We start from the raw sequence: 22,844 nt of genomic DNA on the forward strand, positions 1-22,844 counted from the left end.
AACACCCCTGTGCCCACAGCTGGACATCAGATCCGAGTCGCACTTTTTTATTATGGACATTTTGTCAAATAATCTGAAGGAACATAACATTCAAATCAGGCCCCTGGCTTCTTTACTAGATTTATTTGTATGCATTTGTTGTAGAGTAAATGTTTTCTCAGAGAATTGGGTTATATTTGTTATATACATGAGGATAAACCATGCTAGTGGCTCAGTGTGTTTGTCTATAACAAGCTTACATCATTGACTGTCAAGCTGTTTTCTTACATGACCTGCGGAAGATGTCTCGAGGGTTTGGACTTTCCACCTCCAGGATCACGTGGTTTGGTTTACAGCACTTTGACATCGACACCAGCGTCGGCCCTCATCACTAAAAGCTCCCGACATCTTTGTCTGCCTCTTCTACGTATATGGCTCCAATTTTTAATCATTTTGTTTTGTTTGTCACACGTTAGAAACGTCATCGACACGCCCACTTGCTCACAGGAATCCTGCGGAGGATCTCTTCTTCTTCTCACACTGACATGAACGTTATCGTGATCCGGGACAACTGCTTGACTGACATCAAATGACACAACAAAAACAACATTTGATCTCTTTTACCAGATAACAACGTCCTCTGAAATCTCTCTCGGGTCAAGACAAAGTTGGTGAAGGAAACTGCTGCGAACTCAGGAACCTCTGACACAGGAGATAGAGATTTCACTGATCAAACGGGACATCACATGTATTGTCCACATGGGTGCGAGCCTCTGCAGGAGCACATGAAAGCTGCAGCAGCCTCACATCTTCAAAGAGCAGGAATCATTTGTTTATTCTTTACACCTTCCTCTGGAGGACGGTGGGAGGGCGACAGCTGGGAGTCGGCCGTCAGCTCGTGTTCTGTGCTGCAGCCGAGAGGAGACAGCTGAAACGCAGCACAAAAAAAACAGGGGCAGTGTTTGAGGTATTGATCCAGAAACACTTGTTTTCCTGGTTTCATGAACCTCGTGTATCGGGAGAGTTCGACTCCTCGGCTGCATCCTCCAGTCGATACCCAGCACAGACTGTGGCTCCAAACAGCATCAATTAGCACAAGATGGCAGCGGTTGTCCACAGGATATTTTGGTTTTAGGTATTTTCATTTTAAATGCTGAATTCATCTTTGCAATCAAAATGAAAGTCCTATAGTCTCGTGCACGGCAGCAGGATGTTGCTGGATTCTTGTTAAACATATGGACCAAAATTACCTACAGCAAAGAGATTATGTTTTCATCTGCGTTCAGTTAGTTAGGGACTGATATTTAGATAGATAGATAGATAGATAGATAGATGGATGGATGGATGGATGGATGGATGGATGGATCCGTTTTAAACCTTTGTAAATGCAATATTTTTGACTTTTGCATCATTACTTGTACAAAACAAAACATCCTATGACGTCACTTTGAGCTTTAGGTCCCATAAGTAACCGTCTAAATCAGAACATGCCTGACCAAATAATCCATAATGGCAATATTCATTAGTTGCAGCCCTGGTTAGATTTATAGCTGTTTTTAAAGTGCGCACATGTTCACCTGTGTTTAACCTTACACCCTTTTATTATTGTGGGTGAGAGCAAACAACGCCAGAGTTAAAAATCCAGCCCACTTACCCTTTAATCCTTCGGTCTCATCTCTTTACGCTGATGTCACTGATTTAGTGTTTCCAGATGAAGTGAATTAAAGTAAGAAATCCTGTAAATGAAAGAGGGGATTGAAACACACACCGAGCCCTTCAGGTGACCCGCAGGTTTGATTTGTTACCGTGCGTGAGACAGGTGGTAATTCCTTGACAAGAGCAGCTCCATGATGAAAAGAGAACGTGGGCTCACTTTGATGCTCAGCGGCAACATGTTGGATAGACCCTGATAGAGAACATCTTCATACACTTTGAGAGGGAGAGGAGCTTCCAGGGAGGCCTGTCACTGACGCTCTGCCCTGAGTTCCTGTGTTTGATGTTTTCAAACCCTTCACACTGGGTTCAGACAGGAGACGATGAACACGTTTATTAGAAGAACATACAGAAAAGAAACACAGACTACTCAAGGTCCTACACCGGCTTTGAAAAACAAGTCGTTTTTTCTCCAATGTGCCTACTTTTAATAATCCGTAAAAGATTTTCATCCAATATCTAAAACTCAACTCAGTAAAATGACAAAAGAATAAAGTAAACACAAACAGCTGTTGAGGAAAATCAAATCAAAGTTTCTGGTTCCGGTGTGAAATTGTTGACGTTTTTTTAAATGCATTTTTTTCAGTTCTTAGTGCAACAAATCGTTTCATCTTTTTTGTCTATTTCTATTTCTATTACTTGTCGATTCTGCACTTCCTCTTCTAACAACCCACAAAAAAGCACCAGCAAGTATTTCTCAGTTTCACACTTGTGTATGGCACAACCGTCAGAGCTTTGTCCAGGGAGGCACCTGCATGGTGATGGTCAAAGTTTTGTTGGCCACGTGTTCGCCAACAGCAGTCTGAATTCTCCAAATATCTTCACACACGTTTGTGCCACGATTGTTGGCCACATTAGTACCTGAGCAGGTATCAACAACAAGGGACTTCGACAGAACTCAAATCTTTCCACTCATCTACCGACAAAACACACACAAACAACAGTTTTCTCTCTCCCTCTCCGTCCCTGAATGTGTTGGTGTCTCCACAGCTTCTCTACACCACTGATCAGCACCAGGAAAACGACCTCCCCACCATTTCAAAGAACAACTTGTTGGGCTTGCTGAAGTATCGACAGAGCTTCTTGAAGGCCTGGGTGCTCAGGGGCGCGTGCGGTCGGCCTTTAGACTCGTCCAGGCACTTGTCATGTCCTGCAGACAGGAGGCAGTAGAAGCCCTTGGTGGTGTTGTAGTAGAAGTTGTTTGGGCTGATCCTGGGCGGCAGATCCAGAAACCTCTCGGCCTTTCTCAGCTCAGGAAAAGGATCCCGAATGAGTGCATCACCGTCCACCACGTGGATCTGCTCCCTGGGGAAGACCTCCAGCCAGCGAGCCAAATGCTGGTGGTACAAGCTCCTCTGCAGCGCCTTGTACCCAGTGTCAATGTGGCCCTTGTGCAGCAGGAGCTCCTCTAGTGGCAGGTAGGGCTTGTGGCGGGTGAGGCGGTTGTGAAGGACCTGGGTGTAGTCAGAAACCAGTCTTTCGGCCGGGTCCCGCACGATGAGTATCAAGCGGACGGCGGGATTCATGTCCCAGACACGTGCAGGGACATGAGGAGCTGCAAAGTAGCCGGGGGTCTTCTCCACTGTCAGCTGACCAGGGAGGGTGAGGGGCATCTGGGCTCGGTACCAGGCGAGGCCTCGGCGGTAGTGCTCCTCTATGTTGAAGAAGTGCACCTGACAGAGGGACAGAAGGTAGATCAGTTTTAATGAAGACAAAGAAAGAGTGGAAAACTTCCTGTCACCTCTTGATGCAGTGGTTATGAAATGTTGTCTTTATAATGTGTAGGTCTTTCACCATCTATATAAATATTCCAGACATCCCTGTTAGCCTGCATGTGGCGTGGATTTCTCCAGAACTTTTTATCTTCTTGGCTTCAAACTTGCCAATTTTACCATTTCAGAGAGAAAGTTGCAACTAGCGTCACCAGGCCAAGAAAACAGCCCAAGTATAAAAGAAATTCAGCCTTTTTCATTCGACCCCATCTTGTCCAATTGCAATCCTCCCCTGGAGCTGTTAGAATGTCTCTTCTTTGCTCCCGTCATCTTTCATAACCATGAAGTCTAAATACACAACCCGCACGTCGTATCTACGCCTCTCTGCACTGATGATGATGTAAGGAACCTCGTCTGCTCTGCTGGGGCTGCTGTCACTTGTAACTGGAACGACTGGTTTAATTGGGGAAATGGGAGCGAAACGACAGCACGTCAGTGCTCTCATTAACTGCAGCGGTGAAACAGATTCATCATCGTGCGACGCACACTTGCTTCAGCTGATCGGCCTGCGTTCAGGATCAGCGTGTCATTGACACATTGACTTGTAACAGTCAGTTATCTCTAGGTGAAAACTTTGGCCTTCACAGCGTCACAGTTCTCATTACCGTGCAGCTGCTGTTATTAGGTGGATCTGATTGTGTTTTACCTCGGCCTTTGCAACCTCCACATCCGGGTGCAGGTTGAGCATCTCCAGCAGGGCCCTGGTGCCGCCTTTCCGTACGCCGATGATAATGGCCCCGGGCAGTCGCTGCTGGGTGGCATTGTAAGAGGAGGAGGAAGAGGACGATGAAGAGGAGTAGGCAGGGGAGCTGGAACCCCCGGTGCGTAATTCCCTTAAGCACACAGACAGCTGAGTCTGCAGCAACAGAAGCACCAGCAGCGCTAGTAGCACTGTCCACAGCATGGTGCCGCACACACACACAGAGGTGGAGTGGTGGTTATGTGCACACACTCATGAAGCTCCCAGACTTGTACGGATTTGTGCTCGTTATTAGTCAGCGGGGGGGCCTCAGGAGGGAGCTCTTCAATTTCACAACCTATGAGCCGAGAAAAAAAATAAAGGTTATTGGCTGATTTTGCCGTCTCCGCCACTTTCTACTTTCACACAACACAAGCAGATCAACAACAACACTAACAACACATCTGGCAAGAACACTGCAGATTCAATACAAGTTATATGAGGTAATTTTTTATGTAATTCAAACTAACTTATGAAAAATCAGCAGAAATAACTGCCATGTTTCCTGTTTGCAGGGGAGTTGATATTCTGCACCAGTGCCGCCACAGAGCGTCACTTCTCATCTCACATAGCTGCTTGATGATTTCATGGTCTCACATGTCCGAGATGTTCTGTACTCTAATATGCCATTTTACAAAGTCTCTGTCCAAGCACTTGTGGTTTCAGCTGAGCATGTCGGGCTGTGATGTGATTATGGCCTGAAGATTTTGAAATATTAATCGACATCTGAAGCAGCAGAGAGCAGATGCATTGAAAATTAATGCCACCGTGAGGGTTGTGGTCCCCCTGAGGAGCAGCAACACCCCTCTGAGTTCAGCTGAACCACTTTTAAAGTCGAGGAGACGAGGTGCAGTGAATCCTGAACGCTGCAGTGTGTCTCCTGCGGTTGGGTTTAATCTGTATTCTGTGATGTTTCAGTCAGAATGATTTCAGTGTCAGACAAACACATCTTCACAGATGCATTAAAGCAGCTCATCTTATCATGTAAGACGGTTTTGCTTCAACTGAGCATCGAATTTCATCTCATCTGTTAATTGAGAATCAATTATTAGATAGATGGTTCTGTATTTTGGGGGAATATGCTCATTAGCTGTTTTGCCGAGAGTTAGATGAGAGGATTGTTACGACTCTCATGTCTGTATGGTAAATATGAATCTGAGGCCAGAGATCAGCTTAGTGCAAAGAAACAGGATGAAACTGTTAAATTAACGTAGACGCTGGATCCTCCATTGCTCTGGAATGGAAGGACGCATTGGTCGGCAAAGAGGCTTTAAAAGGGAATTGCTGTGAATTCTGGTCTATCTGTTCTGGTTCGATCGCCCGAACACCAAACTGCCCCTGACAGCTGTTCGGTGTATGAGTGGTGCTGTGTGTGACTATTGAGTGCAATTTGTACTCTAAAGTGCTTTTAGAGCAGAAAATCACTATATAAATACAGATGTTTGATTTCTCCCTGTTCAACATATAAAAAGATGATTTGTTTCGGGCCAGGTTCACACCACCGACATTAAACTGTTCCTTAAAGCGCTTGCAGCTGTAATTTTCTTTAATTAACACAACACACAGTTGTTAGTGAAACACTAAACCCTTCCTCTTGTTTTTCTGTTGGTCCCACTGCTTTTCCTGTTGTCATCGTCGTAGGTGTTGTTATTGTGCTGAAGCCGCCTCTGACGCGACTGACTTATTAATTAGTGTAACCATGTTCTGCTTCGGAGGAGGAACCCTGTCTAGCTTTGTTCCTGTAGCCGAGCGCTAATTGTACCTTCAGGGAGCGTCGCTGCACCCCCGACCTTCTGTGCTATCCCCTGGCTTGGTGACATTGTCGTCATCGGTGTTGCAACCTTTGCCATCTCTCTCATCCTGTGTGTGCGCTTCTTTGTTTGTTGATGTTAGAGTTAATGTCTTTTCAGAGGCAGTTATGAATAAATATTCATATTAATTCATTCACACTTACAGTGTTTAACTAATGTTAAAAATGTACAGACATAAAGTCACTTCCATTACAGTAGAAATCCATAAACACTATATAACGCTATATTTAGGATAAGATTGGATAAAATAATATAATCCTTTATTAGTTAATAGGGAAATTTGCATAGTACAACAACATGACAAATTATACATCAGCAAAATAAAGAGGAGCCTATACATCCAGGATACTGTTGCTTCATTTCTGAAGAGAAGAAGGAAGTGTAGACTATGTGCAGTGTGTGTGTGTGTGTGTGTGTCTCTCTGTGTGTGTGTGTGTGTGTCTGTGCTGCACAGTGAGACACATGCCCTGTGTAAAGTGGTTGTGTGAGTCCCTTGTGACTCCTCTGTAAGCAGGAATATTTCCCCGCTGTCGAGTCGCTTCACTTCCACCTCGTGACCCTCCTCTTCCTCCTCCACCTCCTCCTACCCTCCCGCTCACCTTCCCTTGTCCTCTTTTACCCTCACCTTTGTTCTCCGCCATTTCTGTAAACCAGTTCGAATCCGTCCCTGTTTACGGGACAGCCAACAAACCCCTGTACCGTGTTGATGGGGATGCCCTGCAGCAGCCTCTTAGCTGCTCATAAATAAAACACAAACACACCTTTCTGCCCTGAAATAGCTTTTGAATCAATAAACTTTTTGATCTTTGTGAATTGAAAATGAGATTTAGAAATGAGAAGCGGCTCTGTGTAATGTAATGAAAACCTCCACTTCCTTCATGTTTTTCTGAAATATTTAGAAAAACATATCATTTATTTACGTGATATAAATTCATCTAATTAAAATTCTTAGATAAAAATGTGGTATTTACGACTGAAATGCAACACATTTCTTGAAATATACTCAAATTAAGTCATTTCTAATGAAAAGAGACAATTGAATTGAATGTTTTTCCAAAGAACATATTTTAGACTTTCATTGGCGTGTGTGTGTGTGTGTGTGTGTTTTCTGCTCAAACTATATTCTATATTTATTTCCCACAGTTTAACTCTATATGTACAGCTCTGAATTTATTTTGGAAGAGCTGTTGCTCTAAAAACAACTTGATTGTCTCCCTGCAGATGAAAACTGTAAAGGATTTTCAGATCCTTCATTGAGTGTGTTGTTGGTGCAAATGACACAAAATCAAAACAAAGTGGCCGAATTCGTTTGTGCCACTCGATGGCTGAGCACATAAGCTCTAAGTTAGCCACTTAGCTTCTGCTTAATGAGGCTCACATGAGTCATGGCTAGTCCTTGTCTTTCCCACTCATTGCTTCACGTGATTCGCATTAGCCAGCATGGACGGGCAGAACAAAACAACAACAATCACAACAGTGCCAGGACTGTCAATGATGCGTGAATTCTCCATATTGACAAACACGAGTTTCTCGCCAGGCCGGGGAAGATAGAGATGGCGAGAAAAGAGAGACAGAGGGGGAAGGGTGGAGTGTAATTATCTGTGAAAGGCAGATGCTTTCATCTGCGTTTTGGGAGAGTCCCTGTGTCTTATAAGTTTGTGTGTGTGTGTGTATCTTGTCTCATCTGCATGTGAGCAGCGCCTTTGCCTTTTGTGCGAGAGCGCAGCGTGCGGCTGCCTGTGATCCAGGCCCTTGGAAATATCTTTTTTACTGAGCGATGGTATTTGGGGGGGTGGGGGCGGGGGTAAGGATTATCCTGTACGGAGAAGCACAGGGTGGCAGTGGGGGAGGAGATGGGCAGGATGGGGCTGAGGTACAGTTGGCGTGTGTGTGTGTGTGCGTGCGTGCTCTGCGGGAGTGTGTGTGTGTAAGGAAGCAGGGAAGATTGTCCCTGGTAGGGGGCGGCATGGTGGAACGCTTTGAATTGCCAAGGCTGTCACATCACAGAGGCTGCGAGAAACAGATAAAACTTTCTGAGTCCTTCCTTCCTGTCTTTCGTCTTCCTCTCAGTCCCACACCTCTCATCCATCACCCTCTCACACGATGCCCTCCTTCCTTTTTCTTTATTTGCCACAGGTCCCACCTTCATTTCCTCAGCCATTTGTCTTTCTTTCCCTCCAAACTTCCACCTCGGGCCGCACTCTCTCGCTTTTCTGTTTGTCTCCGTGTACCTTCTTGAACCCCGCTCCCGCTCAAGCAATCACGCTCGCTCATCACAGCCACAGAGATGATTGCCTTTCAGAATAACAAACGTAACGAGGCTGCTCTTATTTTCCCATCTCGTTCCCATTACCCACGAGGAGCGGATATGGCCAACACTCCGAGGGGGGTATGTAATCAAAATAGAAGAGAAGACGGGAATCAGTCATGCTTCTAAATCGGGTCCACCATGGGCGTTCGTTCCTCAGCTGTGGCACAGAAAAGATGGCAGACGATGAAGAGTGGGAATTTGGATGGTGGTTTGCAGTGTTTGACGATATGGATTGAGGGTATGGATAAAATAAGCTAAGCTTTACCCGTCTCAGAATGATACAAAAATCTTTTTCAAGTCCAGCAAAGTGCCCGATCTCCTGCCAGGTCTTACAAAGTTCCCAGATAAGATGAAAGAAACATGAGATGTGAATGAGAGAGTCAAAAAGAACTCGTCTCTATTGAAGAGAAGGAGCTTCGCGTCTTCACAGCGCTTTATCTGTGTGAGGAGTTCGAGGCACCCTGCACCAGGTACTGAGCCCGAGGAGAGATATGCGCACGTTGCCTGCACGCGTGGAGGGATTGATCTTTTCCTCAGAGGTTCAAAGTAAAGACGAAGGCAGAACTGTCCAAGTGGAACTTGACAAGAGCCTCTTCCTCTCTCTTTATCTCTCTCTCAGAAGTTTGTCTGTGCTGCCAAAGCTCATAGGGCATTGTTAACAACATCATCTGCATAAGTTCTTAAGTCTTGGTTTGGTTTGTGCTCAAGAACGACTTGGTCAGAGATAAGGAAACTTTATTGACATGGTTATAAAACAATCTGATGAGGCGCTCCGTGCAATATGGTGGTTTTTAATGTGCTATTGAATTTCAGTGTTGAATGTCAAATGTGATCTTAGGGAGGCTGTGTGCTGCTGCAATGCCTGTGTCTCTATCTTTCTCTCAAATGCCCAAATGAGTTCTCCCAAGGAAGACGATAAAGGTGAATATCTTATTCTATCCCATCCCATCCTATCCTTTCCTACCCTGTCCTATCCTGCACCATCCTATCCGGACCTATCACATCCTATTCTGTCCTAATTTCCTTTTATTGCATGCTTTTAAAATCTTAATTCTTATCCATGGTCACACTTCAGCTGATCCCAGCTCCCAGCAGTCATCATTGTAGTAGTTCAGTGTAAACTGTTTATCTAGAATGAAGCTACAGATTGCTGGCTAGTGTACGAACCATGTTATGAGTGATTAGTGGAGTGTCCAGCTAGAAGCAACAAATTAACCGTGTCCCTTCAATCCCTCTGACACGTCCACGTGATTGTGTTTGCAAAAGCAGCAGTGACGGACAGAAAGAGGAGGACTCACTCCTCCCCTCACCTCATGTAGGTTTATCTGTATGTGCAGGCTTTTATCTGTTTCTCTCGCTTACTCTGACCTTCTCCGAGGTCTGTCCGTCTTTTACCCATCAGCCCCCTGCTGGTTTTCGATTAGACTCAGAAGAAGAAACACACACACTCCGAGCCACCCAGAGGCCCACATCCACCACCCTTTCACCCCCCCCCCGCCATTATGTTACTCACTCACACATGCATAATACACAGATAGCCCCCCCCCCACCCCTCTTTCTAAAAACCCTTGCCTGCCCCCCCCCCCCCCCCCCCCTCGTTCTCCTTCCTGCATCTTCAGCCGTGCATGTTCCAAGATCTGGGTCAACCGCCTTAAACACCAGAATGTGCTCGCTCCCTCTCCTCCTCTGTGGTGTGTGTTTACTGTGTGAGTGTAATGTGTGTGTGCAGAGTGAGTGGGGGTTGTGCTGTTGTTGTTTTATTAGAAAGTGAACCGGGGGGGGGGGGGTGGTGGGAGGGTCTAATTAGGAAATGTAGTTTTGTAAAAGGAACCTATGTGTTTGCATAGAAAAGCTAATTGTTTCTGTAATAGTGTGTATGTGTGTATTTTGCTCTAATTAAAAGGGCTTTGGCATGAACGTCTGATTGTCTCCACTGACGTACACTCCACAGTTATGTCTGCATGTCTGGGTGTGTGTGTGTGTGTGTGTGTGTGTGTGTGTGTGTGTGTGTGTGTGTGTTTAGATGGCACAGTGCCCACCACCTCATAATGGCATTTAGATTTAGAAAGGTGAGAGAGAGGTTGGCCGCCTGCTGCAGATGCTTGGTCATCTCCTGAGTCATGATGAGCCACATTTTCTGTCTTGATCTCCAACTGTTCCTCCTCCTCTTTCACACACTGAACAAACATCACACCTCCGCTTTATTGGACCTTTATCCTTCCTGATAAAATACTTTACCAACCATCTACAGTTTAATCCAGGAAAACATGAGGTCATGCAGTCATATCAGCGTCGTTATCCACTCCTGTCATCGTACTTTGATCCAGGCCGTTTAGTTCCAGTTGAGAAAGATCTTAATGCGAAACCAATGTGTGATGTCACAGTGTGTTGATGATGATCGAGATACGTTTTGAAAATATTTATTCTGACTTAAAACTGATTTATTTGAGTAAAATCTGTGACCACTGAACTGTGTCAATTCAAATTAATCAGGAGGAAAGACCCCGACTGAGCCCCAAGATGTCAGGGAGACACGCCCAGGTCTGACCAGCCTGTGGTGGAGCTGCCTTAGAGGACGGTGTCCTGTGATCAGAAGGACCAAACACCCGATGACACTTAACACAACTGATGATACGTCCCTAACATCCGCTGGCGGCCATTAATGTCTGCTGGTGGTTAACGTAACTTAACTCACAGATAAACATCCCCACATGTGACTGTGAAACTTTCTGTTTCCGACACTTGAATAACAGTCTGGTTAACATTCTGTACGTCAGATTGTAAACATCTATCGTTCATATTGCACAATCCTTCTTAGCGTTTATAACATTTTTACCTATTTTCATATTCACACGTGCACAAACACACCACAGCAGATTCCTTATATGTGTAAACCTACTTGGCGATAAACCTCGATTCTTAGTTGGAGTGGAAATCTTTCAAACATACGAGGGATACTCACCATCTTCTCGTTTCCTAATAATATTTATGTTGACGTGAGATGTTTATTTCGAGACATTATTCTTTCATCTCATGCTGCGACATGCAACCCATCACCAGGATCATCATTAGGGGCTGAGCACCTCTGAAGGTCTGATGCTCGAATCGCACCTGTCCTCAACTCCTCTGAGGAATAACACGTTATTTTACTCTCCACAGCTTCACGGACCTCACACATGCAGCTTAATCTCCCCCCCCCTCAGTTTATACACCGTACACACACACACACGCTTGCAGACACAACATATGTGGTCTCTCTCACAGGGACAGTGGCCCCGACAGCTTGGCCTGACGGTGAGAGGAGCCTGACCCGTCAGAGTGGATTTAACCCGACTGTCGCTGAAGCAAAGCGGGACAGTTGAGGGGAGCAGAACAGTTGTGTGTGTATTTGTGTTTGTGTGTGTGTGTGTATGTGTATGTGTGTGTGTTATCTTGAGAAGGATTTGGTTGCGTCCTTCTTAGCACACCGACAAGGTCAGCAGCTTTAAGGCAACATAACCCTGTTTTTTCAGGTGAATTCAGTGTATTTTGCAGAACTTGTTTGTGTCCCGCTTGTGCACATATGGGTTCCTGGAACGAGGGCAAACTGACAGATGGGGGCAGGGAAGTTTTGTCTGGTCAATGTCATCACGGGCCAGTGAGCCCAGATATTATCTGGGTCCTGAACTGGCGTTTTTCTGGGTTACACTGTACAGGCAGGAGGAAAACAAAGAACAAGCCGGGGAGAATAAAGCAGATCGTGCTGATGTAAAAAAGAGGAGGGTGGAGAAAGAAGAGTAGAAAGTGAGCGACAGATGGAGGAGAAGGTGATGGACAGAGCGAAAGAAATGATGTACCTGCATCATCAGGTGTGTTTGGGCTCCTGCTGGCAGCTTACCATGGCAACGACTGTTTAGATCCCTCTCACCTGGGCAGTGGACCCCAGGGACGGAGGATGATTAAAGGGAGGAGGTTGGGAAGGATGGAAAAAGAGAGAAGGTGAGAAGCTGTGGCGAGACAATCAGGGGATGGAGGGAGGGTGGTGATGGCTACAGACGATGCCACAGTTGGTGTGGCGCTTGAGCCAAATGCTGCCCTAGAGCGACAATGATGGGCCAAACTGGCTGCTGGTGGCTCTGTCGTCCAAAATGGATGATTTGTCTGAGTTGTATCTCAACTGTTCAGCATTAGATTCAACACAGACACACACACACACACACACACACACACACACACACACACACACACACACACACACACACACACACACACACACACACACACACAGACATACACACACAGACAGATTGCTGGGCTAGCTGCTTTTTAAAAACTACATTAGTCCGACACTGCTCCATCTGAGCAACCGTTTTTTATCACACAATAATGTTTAATTGCTCGGAATCCAACAGCCGTAATAATAAGTGGATGTCAGGTGATGTATATAGAGCGATAAAGTCTGTGTTAGGAAACAAACACAACTCATGCTGCTCTGCATCCACTGGATTCATAACTAAACTTAAGGGATGTTAACTGTATTGTTGAGTCTGTGAAATAGTTTTTTCTCACCTTCTGTAGCTGAAAGTGAATTAACACAACTTTAAATATTTTGTCACCCCTGTGTGTGTGAGTGTGTGTGTGTGTGTGTGTGTGTGTGTGTGTGTGTGTGTGTGTGTGTGTGTGTGTGTGTGTGTGTGTGTGTGTGAACTCAACAACACATAGATGGACTTTCACCAAACAAAGATTATCGCCAGATGGTTAACTTTATCGGTTGTGTGTGTTAAACTTAACAGATGTTTTAATGGACGCAGGATTGTCTGATTGTTTTGTTTCAACGTTTGATCTCGTCTCACTGTTTGTTGTCGTTCTTTCTCCTCGATGTTATTTCTGCATCTTTGGCTTAAAGTCTGTGTATTTATGAATGACACTGTGTGTAACTGTGGGATAATGTGACATTAGCACAGTTTCACTCACAGACGGCTTTTTATTCTTTAATTTGCCAGCTGAAATAGTTGCAAACACAAAGTGTTTCTGCAAGAAGACGGGGACGAGAATAAAGGACAAGGTCCTGCAGCGGCTGTGAATTAGACTCTGACTCTGAGGCACAAACACATTGTGATGTCGTTGGACAAATTACGTTCTAATCGCTGCATCTGTGACATGTTGTTATCCACTGGTGGTGGATCCTTTCTGTCCCTTGCTTTCTCACTTTGATCATAGGGTCCCACCGACACACACAAACACACACACACACACACACACACACACACACACACACACACACAAACCCATCCCTCCACAGATTCAGAAACGTGCATTCACTTTGCACACACATGCACACACACAGAGGACATGCGGTGCCGAGCAGGGGGCGGTTTTGATTAATCAAGCACTTTATGACTCCGAAATGGCCAAACTAACCCTCACACACACACACACACACACACACACACACACACACACACACACACACACACACACACACTCACACACACACACATTACCACCCAGCTTGTGACTCAAGCCTCTTCCCACTGTCTGGAATCCATCAAGGTCACAACAAAAACCCTGAAGAGCTGCTCCTCCCTCTGGAGTTTTTCTGTTTGTCCCCTACGACCTCACTTTGATATGTTTTTCAAACATTTTTGGAGGCGGGCCAGGACTGGAGCTGAATGAATTTGTTACCGAACAGAGCGGGTCGATGCGTGAGAGATTGGGTTGATTGATTTTATTTGGCAGGACATCAGGAGGGCGGAGGAGGTGCAGTCTATCAGTGTGGGACAGGACAAGGGTTCAACAGATGTGAGTGTGAAGACTGCCACTGTCCACTGTTTACATTTGAGGGGTGAGACTTAGAGATGCTTTGCCTCGTCCCTTATTAAGTTTTTGGTAGTTTGGAAAAGTTTCTGAACAGAAGGTCAGTCGGTGGTGTAGATAAACGATGGATAGATGGATCTGTATCTGAAACATAGAATCCACTGTGACGAACACATTACGTCACTGGCAGGATTTTTATTCTTGATATGAATAACTTTGATCGAGACAAAGCTCTTGTCCGGACTATCAGGATTTTTAATTGTACAAAATTTGTTGCTGGAATGACCTCAATTGTGAAAGTGACAAGTTTGTGACACAGCTGTGTATTTGTTTATGTGTGTGTGTGTGTGTGTGTTTGTGTGTGTGTGTGTGTGGCATACATACACACCCTGGTTCAGAGCGCTACAGAGTACGTACGTATGCACTCTGCTCATAAATACAGGCCATGCATTATTCATGGTTGCTCCTCCAGCTAATGCCCCTTAATGTGCCCAAACAGCCATAATGTACTCTGCTGTCAAGGTGGCAGAGACCCCATCACACACACACACACACACACACACACACACACACACACACACACACACACACACACACATGCACGTCAAACCGCTGCCCTGAGATTTGACACTACGTCTTTGTCCATGTCGCTCTCAGGCTCTTATCGTGCTCTCAAATGGTTCCATGTTCCTAATTTTCTTTTTTAAAAAACCCCCATTTCATTCTTGATCCAAATTGCTGTCGCTGTCTCGACACATTTCCGTCGAACTTTGCTCGATTTTTGTCCCCAATCCTCAGCTGTCACTGTTTCCATCTGTGCCACTCCTCCCCCATGAATCCCGTACTGTCTCTTTTTCTTTGTTTTGAAATGGAAAATATGCATCTGAGAACAGTTTGTCAAGATCCCACTGTTCTCCCCCTCCTCATGGCCGCGGGGGAGGAGGCGGGTGTCAGCTCTCTGCACAATTAGGATTTTGTCTAAACAAGGATTTGTAGCTGTGAAGCTCCAGCAGCAGAAATATAAGTATGTAATCTCAATCAGTTTGGTGGGTGCAGAGAAAACAGTTTAGAGAAAAGAACCCTTGAAAAACCATAAAATCCGTTGAAGGTGTGATGTTTATTGATGCTGCTCTGCTTGTCTGCGTTTTATCGACAGTGCTTTATGCTCTAATCACTTTGTAATTGGTTTGCCTGTTTACTGTCTGTGCTTTTAATTGCTCCGGCTGATTGTGATCCTTCTTTGTTTTGTTCTGAGTGGAACACTCTAACTCTTCCGAAGGGTAAAATTACTCAAGTTTACAAGTTTTTCTTTGTTGTAATAAATTATGAATGCGTGAAGCATTTTTTCGATCATTCGCTCACAAAAAACGCTCAGGCTGCTTCCTGGACTTTGCCGCGCCTCCATTTAATCAATGGAAACATTCAGAGATAAACACAAAGCCCTTCTTACGTTTATTTCACCTGGTCAGCCACACCCAGAACTGACTCAGTATTCTACTCTTCTTCCATCGTTCCTCTACTTTAAAAACTCCATTTTATTGATCTAAACACAAGGAGAAACTTCTTCTCATCCACTTTTACTAGTTTAACTGTTGAAAAACAGGTCACTGTTGTGATGTGCTCGGTGTCTGAATTAATCATGGATGTGTTGTGGGTGTAACATTCAATGAACCAATGAGTGACGTCTTCTCTTCCCCTATAAATCCACGATGTGCTGTTATATTATTATAGTATGCAGGACTTGTTTTGGCCTTAGTGTTTAAAAGCTGCTCTAAACAGTCATTTTAAACGAGGGTGGTTCACTTCCTGTGTGTTTCCCCCTCAGCTCTACATGAAGCCTGAGAGCTCATTGTTTAGTTGGTTGAACCCACAACGTAACTAAAAGGAGTTTGAATATTGGACTTGTGATTCTGAACGTGGCTCAAAACACAAAGTGGAAAGTTGCTGCGTGTGTGTTGGACGTGTGAATACACAAGCTTTTTATTTTAATTTCTCCACGTCAGCTTCGCACGTTGTTTTCATCACGATGACGATCGCTCACAGTTTGTTTTTAAAAACACAAAACACGCCCCTTTTATTCAGCACACACACACACACACACACACAGACAATAACTCCATTCATTCCTTCTCTCTCTCTCCATCAGTTCTCTCTCACTTTCTCTCTCTCAACTCTTCGTAAACACAGTGAAGGTCAGAAACACAGCACACACAGCGTCTGCCCCTCCGCAGCCCCTCTGACCTGGATCTGCTGCGGTTGTTTCGTCTGTTTGAATTCTGCAGACGCTCCACAGGAGGTCAGGTTCTCGGGGGTTAGATATCGGGTTATTGTTTTTCACGGTACAGTCCGACTTCACCAGTTAGCCATGTGTGCGATGATACATGGTGCTGCCTCGGTTTAGCTGCAACGTCCGCCACCAAGATCCTTGTTCTTTTTTTCTGCAGAAGTATTTATCGTATTTGACGAAGTGTTTGATTTGACTAAGGTCCCATTTGTTTGGATTCAGTTCCAGCTGTCTTCACTTGTTTTCTTCAGCTCGACTTGTTTCTCCTGCTGCTTGATTTGAGCTAAATCGGCAAATAATCTTCAAACTGGAAAGAGGAGGAATGTTTATCTACTGCTGCTTCAATATGTGACAACAACATGCACTCTGATTGGTTAGAAGTGTCCTTGTCCAAAGTAAAACCGTGGAAAAACCTTGGTCCGAAGAAAAAAGTAAAGTAAAACTGCGTCTTTCAAAGTGACTGAACCCGATTAACAGGACACAACGTTAAATTCAGAGCAAAGTTTGATTGGTTTCGCATGAACACAACTTGTCTAACAAACATCCTGCTCCGGGTTGAAATGACCTCTTTGTTAAAGTGAGGACAGTTTCGGGGTCATGGTTACGATAAATATGACTCAGTTAAGGTCAGAGAACGATGGTCAAAAGAAACTGGAAACAAACAGTGGTCTCTTGTGCTAAAGTCCAAAATTTAGACGATCCAATCCAGTCAGCCCAACCGACCCCCTCTGTGGACTTTGTGTCTCCGTGATAACGTCACCTGATTCATTTTATGTGACGACAGCTGCTGCACATGTCAACAAATAACTGGAGGATTGATGCTTGTATTTCTTGGCGGAACAGTCTTGGTGGGTTTTGGCATTCAAACTGTACAGTTAAAAAAAAAAAAAGAAGAAGATGATTCTCATGATTCTCCCCAAAACTCACAAAAGTTTTCTTTGAGATTCTCAGAAAATCTTCAAACACTTTCCCTCAGTCTGTGATCTGATATACAACCCACCCAGGAGACGTCTGAGTGCACACACACACACACACACACACACACACACAAATACCTTCTTGAACGAGTGTTAAATTCTACTAAACAACAACAACTGAAGTTTCCTTCACAGTTGAGAGGAATCACACAAGTCTTAGTGAGGAGAGTAGGTCCTCAGCTCTGCTCACTCACACTGTGCAGGTACAGTCACGGTGCACGAGAGCAGGGAGACTCTCCGCCTCCTCACACAGGATGAGCATGTTGCACTGTGTAAATATTAACTGTGGTGTTCATGCTGCGGTGTCTTCTCTCCGTCACCGGGATGTTACACAGAAGAAGATGAGCAGAAAGATGAAAACACACTCACCTGATTGATGTTTCCCCCCAAAAAACGTGTCTTTACTTCCTCTTCTTCTTTCTTTACTACTTCTTCTTCCTTCCTTCCTTCCTCTCGTCAGCTTTGCTTCAGCTTCCCAGGCGTCCTGAGGAGGTGTGTGCTGAGTGTCTGAGAGTGTGTGTGTCACAGTGTGTGGGGAGGTGTGTGTGCCTGTGTGTAAATGTGTGTAAGTGTGTGTGTGTGTGTGTGTGTGTGTGTGCAAGCTTGTAAGAGAGAGGCTCTGCTTTGTGCTGCCGACCTCAGTGAGAGTGTTGTTGCAACTGACTGAGTGACTGGGAGAGAGAGAGTGTGTGTGTGTGTGTGTGTAAACTAATCTCTCTCTCTCTCTCTCTCTCTGTCACACACACACAAACACATCTCTGCCTCAGGGAAACACCCCTCTCCCTCACGCCCTCCTTTTTTCCGCTTCTTGTCTTTTTTATTTCTCCCCCATCAGATCTTTTCTCTCCTTTCATCTCTTCACCTTCAAGGAGTAAAAACCTTTCCACTCCTCCTCCCTCTCTGCTCCGTTTCATTTTTAACCTCCTCTTTTGTCGTGTTTCCTCTCACACTCCCTCCTTCAGTTTGCTGTTGTGAGTCCGCTGAATCATAAATAAGTTACAGGGAGCTGATACAAAACAGCACAAAGGCAACGACACGAGCCAAACATCTCCGACGTTGCTTTTTCTTTGACTTCATATCAAATCCAGATTATTTCATTGTTTTACATTGTTTATCCTGTTTTGGATTTTGCAAAGACTCAACTCAATGATGAGGCGGTAGATGGGAACAGGATCTTATCCCCTGGTCACATCATGTCAGGGACAAACTGCTTCTATACTGATGGTTGATGAGTCAGACTGAACAGCACTGGGCTGAAGTTTCTTGTTTTTCTTTTTCTACTTAAAAGTCCGATCTTGCTCATGTCTGTCGAGTTTGATTCTTTTCAACCAATCATCTGCAAACGTTATAAAACAAATCTCCACCCTCGAATCATTTCTGTCAGTTTGGAGCTCTGGAAACTGTATTTGAGATTAATCATTTGAAATTCAGACGTCCAGTTGGAGAACGTTTCCTCACCCTGTGCTTTATTTTCTGAAAAATAATTAGAAACAATTCTGGTTCGGTCAAACAGACTTGAATTAGTGAGAAATGTCTTTATTAATAATAAAATAATGCAAAAAAAGTAAATACATTTTTCATGTTACCCAGCTGAAGTTCTTCATGCTGTCTCCCTTGTTCCTTTGACGAAAAATCAATAAATTGTTTTTATTCATGCACTTCGCCAAAGCTGCCGTCCGAATCAATACTGAAACATACAGAAATAAGAGCGGAGAGAAAAAAGATGAGCGCCTGATTGAACAATGGCAGGTAATTGAAAGAGACAGCAATCAGTTTAACCTTGAGCAGACCCCTACTCACTTTTTGTTTAAGCCCATCACAGCGATTACAGAATTTAACTCGAGTCTGCTAATCTGCTCCAGATCCACGTTGAACTGCTCCTCTGAGCGGAGGGGCTGCTTTGGTGGGTGTATTATAAACATTACAGCACAAAACAGCAGACGACACAAGTATTCAGACGCTTTTTGTTTTGTGTCGGTGTATCAGAGCATCATGCACCGAAGATTTCTGCTGCATGTGGGGGTTGTATTTATTCTGCACAAACAAATAAATCAGAGTGAAAGTTACGAAATGGATTCGAGTCCATGTTCACTAAATAAACGCGTAAACAATCTCAAACACCCTCAAGGCTGAATATTAATACTTTACTTTAATTAATGACATTCAACTGAACAGCGTCGGGCCTCGTGCTTATGTTCAGGTCGGACACGTGGACGGACACACACATGCAGTTTCCTGTAGTTAGCATGTCACTGTCCTGTTCATGTGTAAGTGAATGTGTGTGGGTGTGTGACTGTGGGGGTGGGAGATGAGTGACTGGATTAGGAGGACCCCCCCCCCCCCTCCATCTCTGTGAACAAAGCTCCTCCACCAGCTGAAATATGGAGCGTATGAGCCTCTGTTATCTCTGTCTTACTGTCGGGGGCGGCGAGGAGCTTCTCTTTATTTCTCTCTCCAAAACAAAAAGCCGGCCCCCTGCTGAGTTTCTCGGCGGGGGGGGTGCGCACTCGCCGAGCCATCTTCCTCTCCCTCCGAGACCCCTGGGAAACGCTCAACCAGCACTCCACCCCTCCTTGCCTCCTACGTTGCTGGTTGCCATCACCCCCACCCTACTACCCCTGTCTCCCTCCTCTCGTTTCCCTCCCTCCGAGGCTCCAGTTAAATTTCGGTCTGATGTGTTACTCTGATGATCGCTCTTCTTTTTCTCATCTCCCCTTTGTGTTCCTCTGCTTCCTGTCTCTCCAGCACTTCTCCTCTCTTGACCTATTTGATGACCCTGGTCCGTGCTCGCCCTCCTCTTATCTTTCACTTCAACCCACTTCTTTTTTCAGCTATTTTGGAAAACACTCTTCTTTCTTTCTGTCTTTTTCTCCTCTCCCCTTTTCATTCTTTGTCATTTTCCTCTGCTTCCAAGCAGCAGAGTAATTTGGCGCTCGCTCGGGCCTGTGAGAAAACCCAGGGGCTTGGTTGCTCTATGAGGCGACATCTCTGAATAAATAAGCATGGGTAATTTGTTCTGAACCTGCAGCCTCTTGTTTTTTTTAACGTCTTTTCTTCCTCCCAGTTTAGAGAGCGCAGATAAAGACACAATGAAATGGTGGGAGACCCTCTCAGAGGCTCATTATATGGTTGTCAGTGAAGTTTTCTCACAGGACATTTTGACAGATCGTTTGTTCCTTTTCAGAGTAAATTATCTCTATTACATTCCTTTCTCTCCAGAAGCTGTGGATTTGGATGAAACGCTCTCATTTAAGGATGTAATGAACCGACAGTTCTGTCTTGAGCCGATGCAGATTATCGAGAACAAATTGCAAAGCTTATCATACAGAACCAAAACAGTGTAGCACCTGATGAAGACGAGGCTACTTAAGAGACATTTAATGCAGTGAGGTGGATGTTGTGTTTCCATCCTGGCGGTTGTCGCTCTGGTTTGATTTGTTTCCTGTCTGCTACACACAAACACACGCTTGTCCATTCATGGCTTGACGAGGGAAGTGTGCGAGCGCCAGGTCAACTGTGAACATCAGGTATTAATAATGCAGGACAAGAAGCAGTCCCTCCGACTGCAGAGCTGTGCATCTCCGCTCCCCATCCCACCTCTGTGAGCAACCTGTAACCCCCCAGAGGAGGAAAAGCTGCCAAAACACCATCCAAAAATTTTTAAATACAAATTAGACCAGAGCTCTGCAAGGTGATGTCAAAGGAAGTAATACTTTCTCATCAATCAATGGTTCATCATTTTGTTAAATCATCCAATCCAGGAGACGAGATGCAGCTTGTCAAAGAAAATTATGAAATGTTTCCTACTTTGTTCTTTTGATGAAACATTTTGGCGACTTAAAAATACTTCGAGAATGAGTTTGTATGTGAAATAAAATGATTGATTGTCTCGCTCCATCGTATAAACCCACCCAAGGCCCTACGTCTTCCAGGTCATATCTTATAGTCCGACCCCGGCATTGCAATAATCCACTTGTTGAAAGTCGTTGAACTAAATAGAAAATCTTTTTCTAGAAACATTCCTCAAGTGGAAAAAAACACGAGAAAGTTGGCTTTTAACGTGAGACTCGAGAGGGAAGTTCTGGTTTGAAATAGCTGAGGTTTCGAACAGCGGGTACCACATGCTGGGCTGGAGCGCTACGAGCAGCCAGAACTTGGCTGTGAGTGTGTGTACAGTTGGTGAATTGGTTTTAAATAAATATTTTAGAGCTGCAACATTATCTGAGGCAGCTGAGCGCATCATTTGTGGCAGCAAAAACTGAAGATTTACCAGACTTCATGAATAATGAGGAAAATCTTACCAGCGTTATTAAAGATGCCTGAGCAGATTTCCCACTTAAGAGGATTCTTTATTTCTTCTTCTTTATTCATGTCTTTTAAAACCAGATGACGCAGACACAGGATGCTCAGGGGCATCACAGAAAAGTCATTTACACAAAGATTGAGAGACAAAAAGGCAAGTCTGCAAAAAGAGACATTTCTGGGAAAACACAAGTTTCACATAAACGTTTAAGTGAAGAAAATTGTCCCTGAAGATTTGGTCTGTGTCCACGTCCATGACTGTTATGAATTTGAATTGGTGGAGACATCTCAGCTCTGTTCTTGTGTTTGGTTCCTTTGCTTAAAATATTTGTGAAAAAGTTTACATAGAAAAGTCAACGTGTTTTCTTGCACACACGCAGCGTCCTGACATCTCTGACAGGGTTGGTAGGGGGTATGTGCTACATCCTGGAATAGATATGAACTGTCATCCAACAAGATCTGCATGCAGCGATCGAGAGCTGAGCGCGAAAGGGCTGCGGTGCCTCACAGATACACACACGTGTACAGAAACACACTCAGGTGTTGGTGGAGCAGAACTTTACTGAAGACCAAACTGAGGAGAGGAAGGAGAGGGAGGAGAGGGAGGAGAGGGAGGAGACAGACAAGACTCACACATCTTAGTGAATAAAACCTCACAGCAGAAATAACGTTTCTCTCCTGCTTCTGTGAACGTGCTGCAGTGTCGTCTGTAGTGATGCTGGAAACCTGCAGTAACCTGACGCTGCTGCACAAAGAGCTCACGTTAAATCAAAATGCAGTGATAACATTGATTCAGAAATTCTAGTAGTTTACTTGACTCGACTTTTATTTACACTGGGATGCTACTGGAAAATTAAAAAGCAGCTCGTATCAGTGAAAGTCAGCAGGAACGCTCTTGTTATTGTTTTTAATGCTGTTCATTGTTAAATCTCTCCGACTGAAGCGCTCCCTCAGCCCCAGCGCTGTGTACCGAGTGTGTTGTGTCTGGAGCCCTGAGCTTGGAGACGCTCCACAATGACGCTCCTCTGGGCCCGTGTGGCCGGAGGAGCCAAGAGGTGAGGGAACGAGAAGATGAGGGGGCAAGTTGAAATAAGAGAGAAATAAGGAGAGAGGAGGGAAAAGGAAAAAATCAGCGAGGGGGAGTAGATGTAGGAGAAAAA

At 44.8% G+C, this 22,844-nt stretch overlaps 1 protein-coding gene across 2 annotated transcripts; it reads right to left on the bottom strand.

Annotated features, from left to right (window-relative positions):
* Nucleotides 1–2,011: 2,011 nt before the first annotated feature.
* Nucleotides 2,012–18,038, bottom strand: hs3st1l2 (heparan sulfate (glucosamine) 3-O-sulfotransferase 1-like 2). 2 transcript variants are annotated; one of them, XM_020104190.2, is made up of 4 exons: nt 17,752–18,026; nt 12,162–12,232; nt 4,111–4,501; nt 2,012–3,365 (listed from the first exon to the last, which is right to left on the bottom strand). In XM_020104190.2, exons 3-4 carry the CDS (start codon nt 4,366–4,368, stop codon nt 2,700–2,702), a joined length of 924 nt encoding a protein of 307 aa, XP_019959749.2. In that variant the 5' UTR covers nt 4,369–4,501; nt 12,162–12,232; nt 17,752–18,026; the 3' UTR covers nt 2,012–2,699. The 2 variants fall into 2 exon arrangements, with proteins under 2 accessions (XP_019959749.2, XP_019959748.2); XM_020104189.2 differs by lacking the exon at nt 12,162–12,232 and having other exon boundaries at nt 17,752–18,038.
* Between the last annotated feature and the right edge of the window lie 4,806 nt (nt 18,039–22,844).

Source organism: Paralichthys olivaceus, chromosome 4 (assembly GCF_024713975.1).
Source record: "Paralichthys olivaceus isolate ysfri-2021 chromosome 4, ASM2471397v2, whole genome shotgun sequence".
NCBI lineage: Eukaryota > Metazoa > Chordata > Actinopteri > Pleuronectiformes > Paralichthyidae > Paralichthys > Paralichthys olivaceus.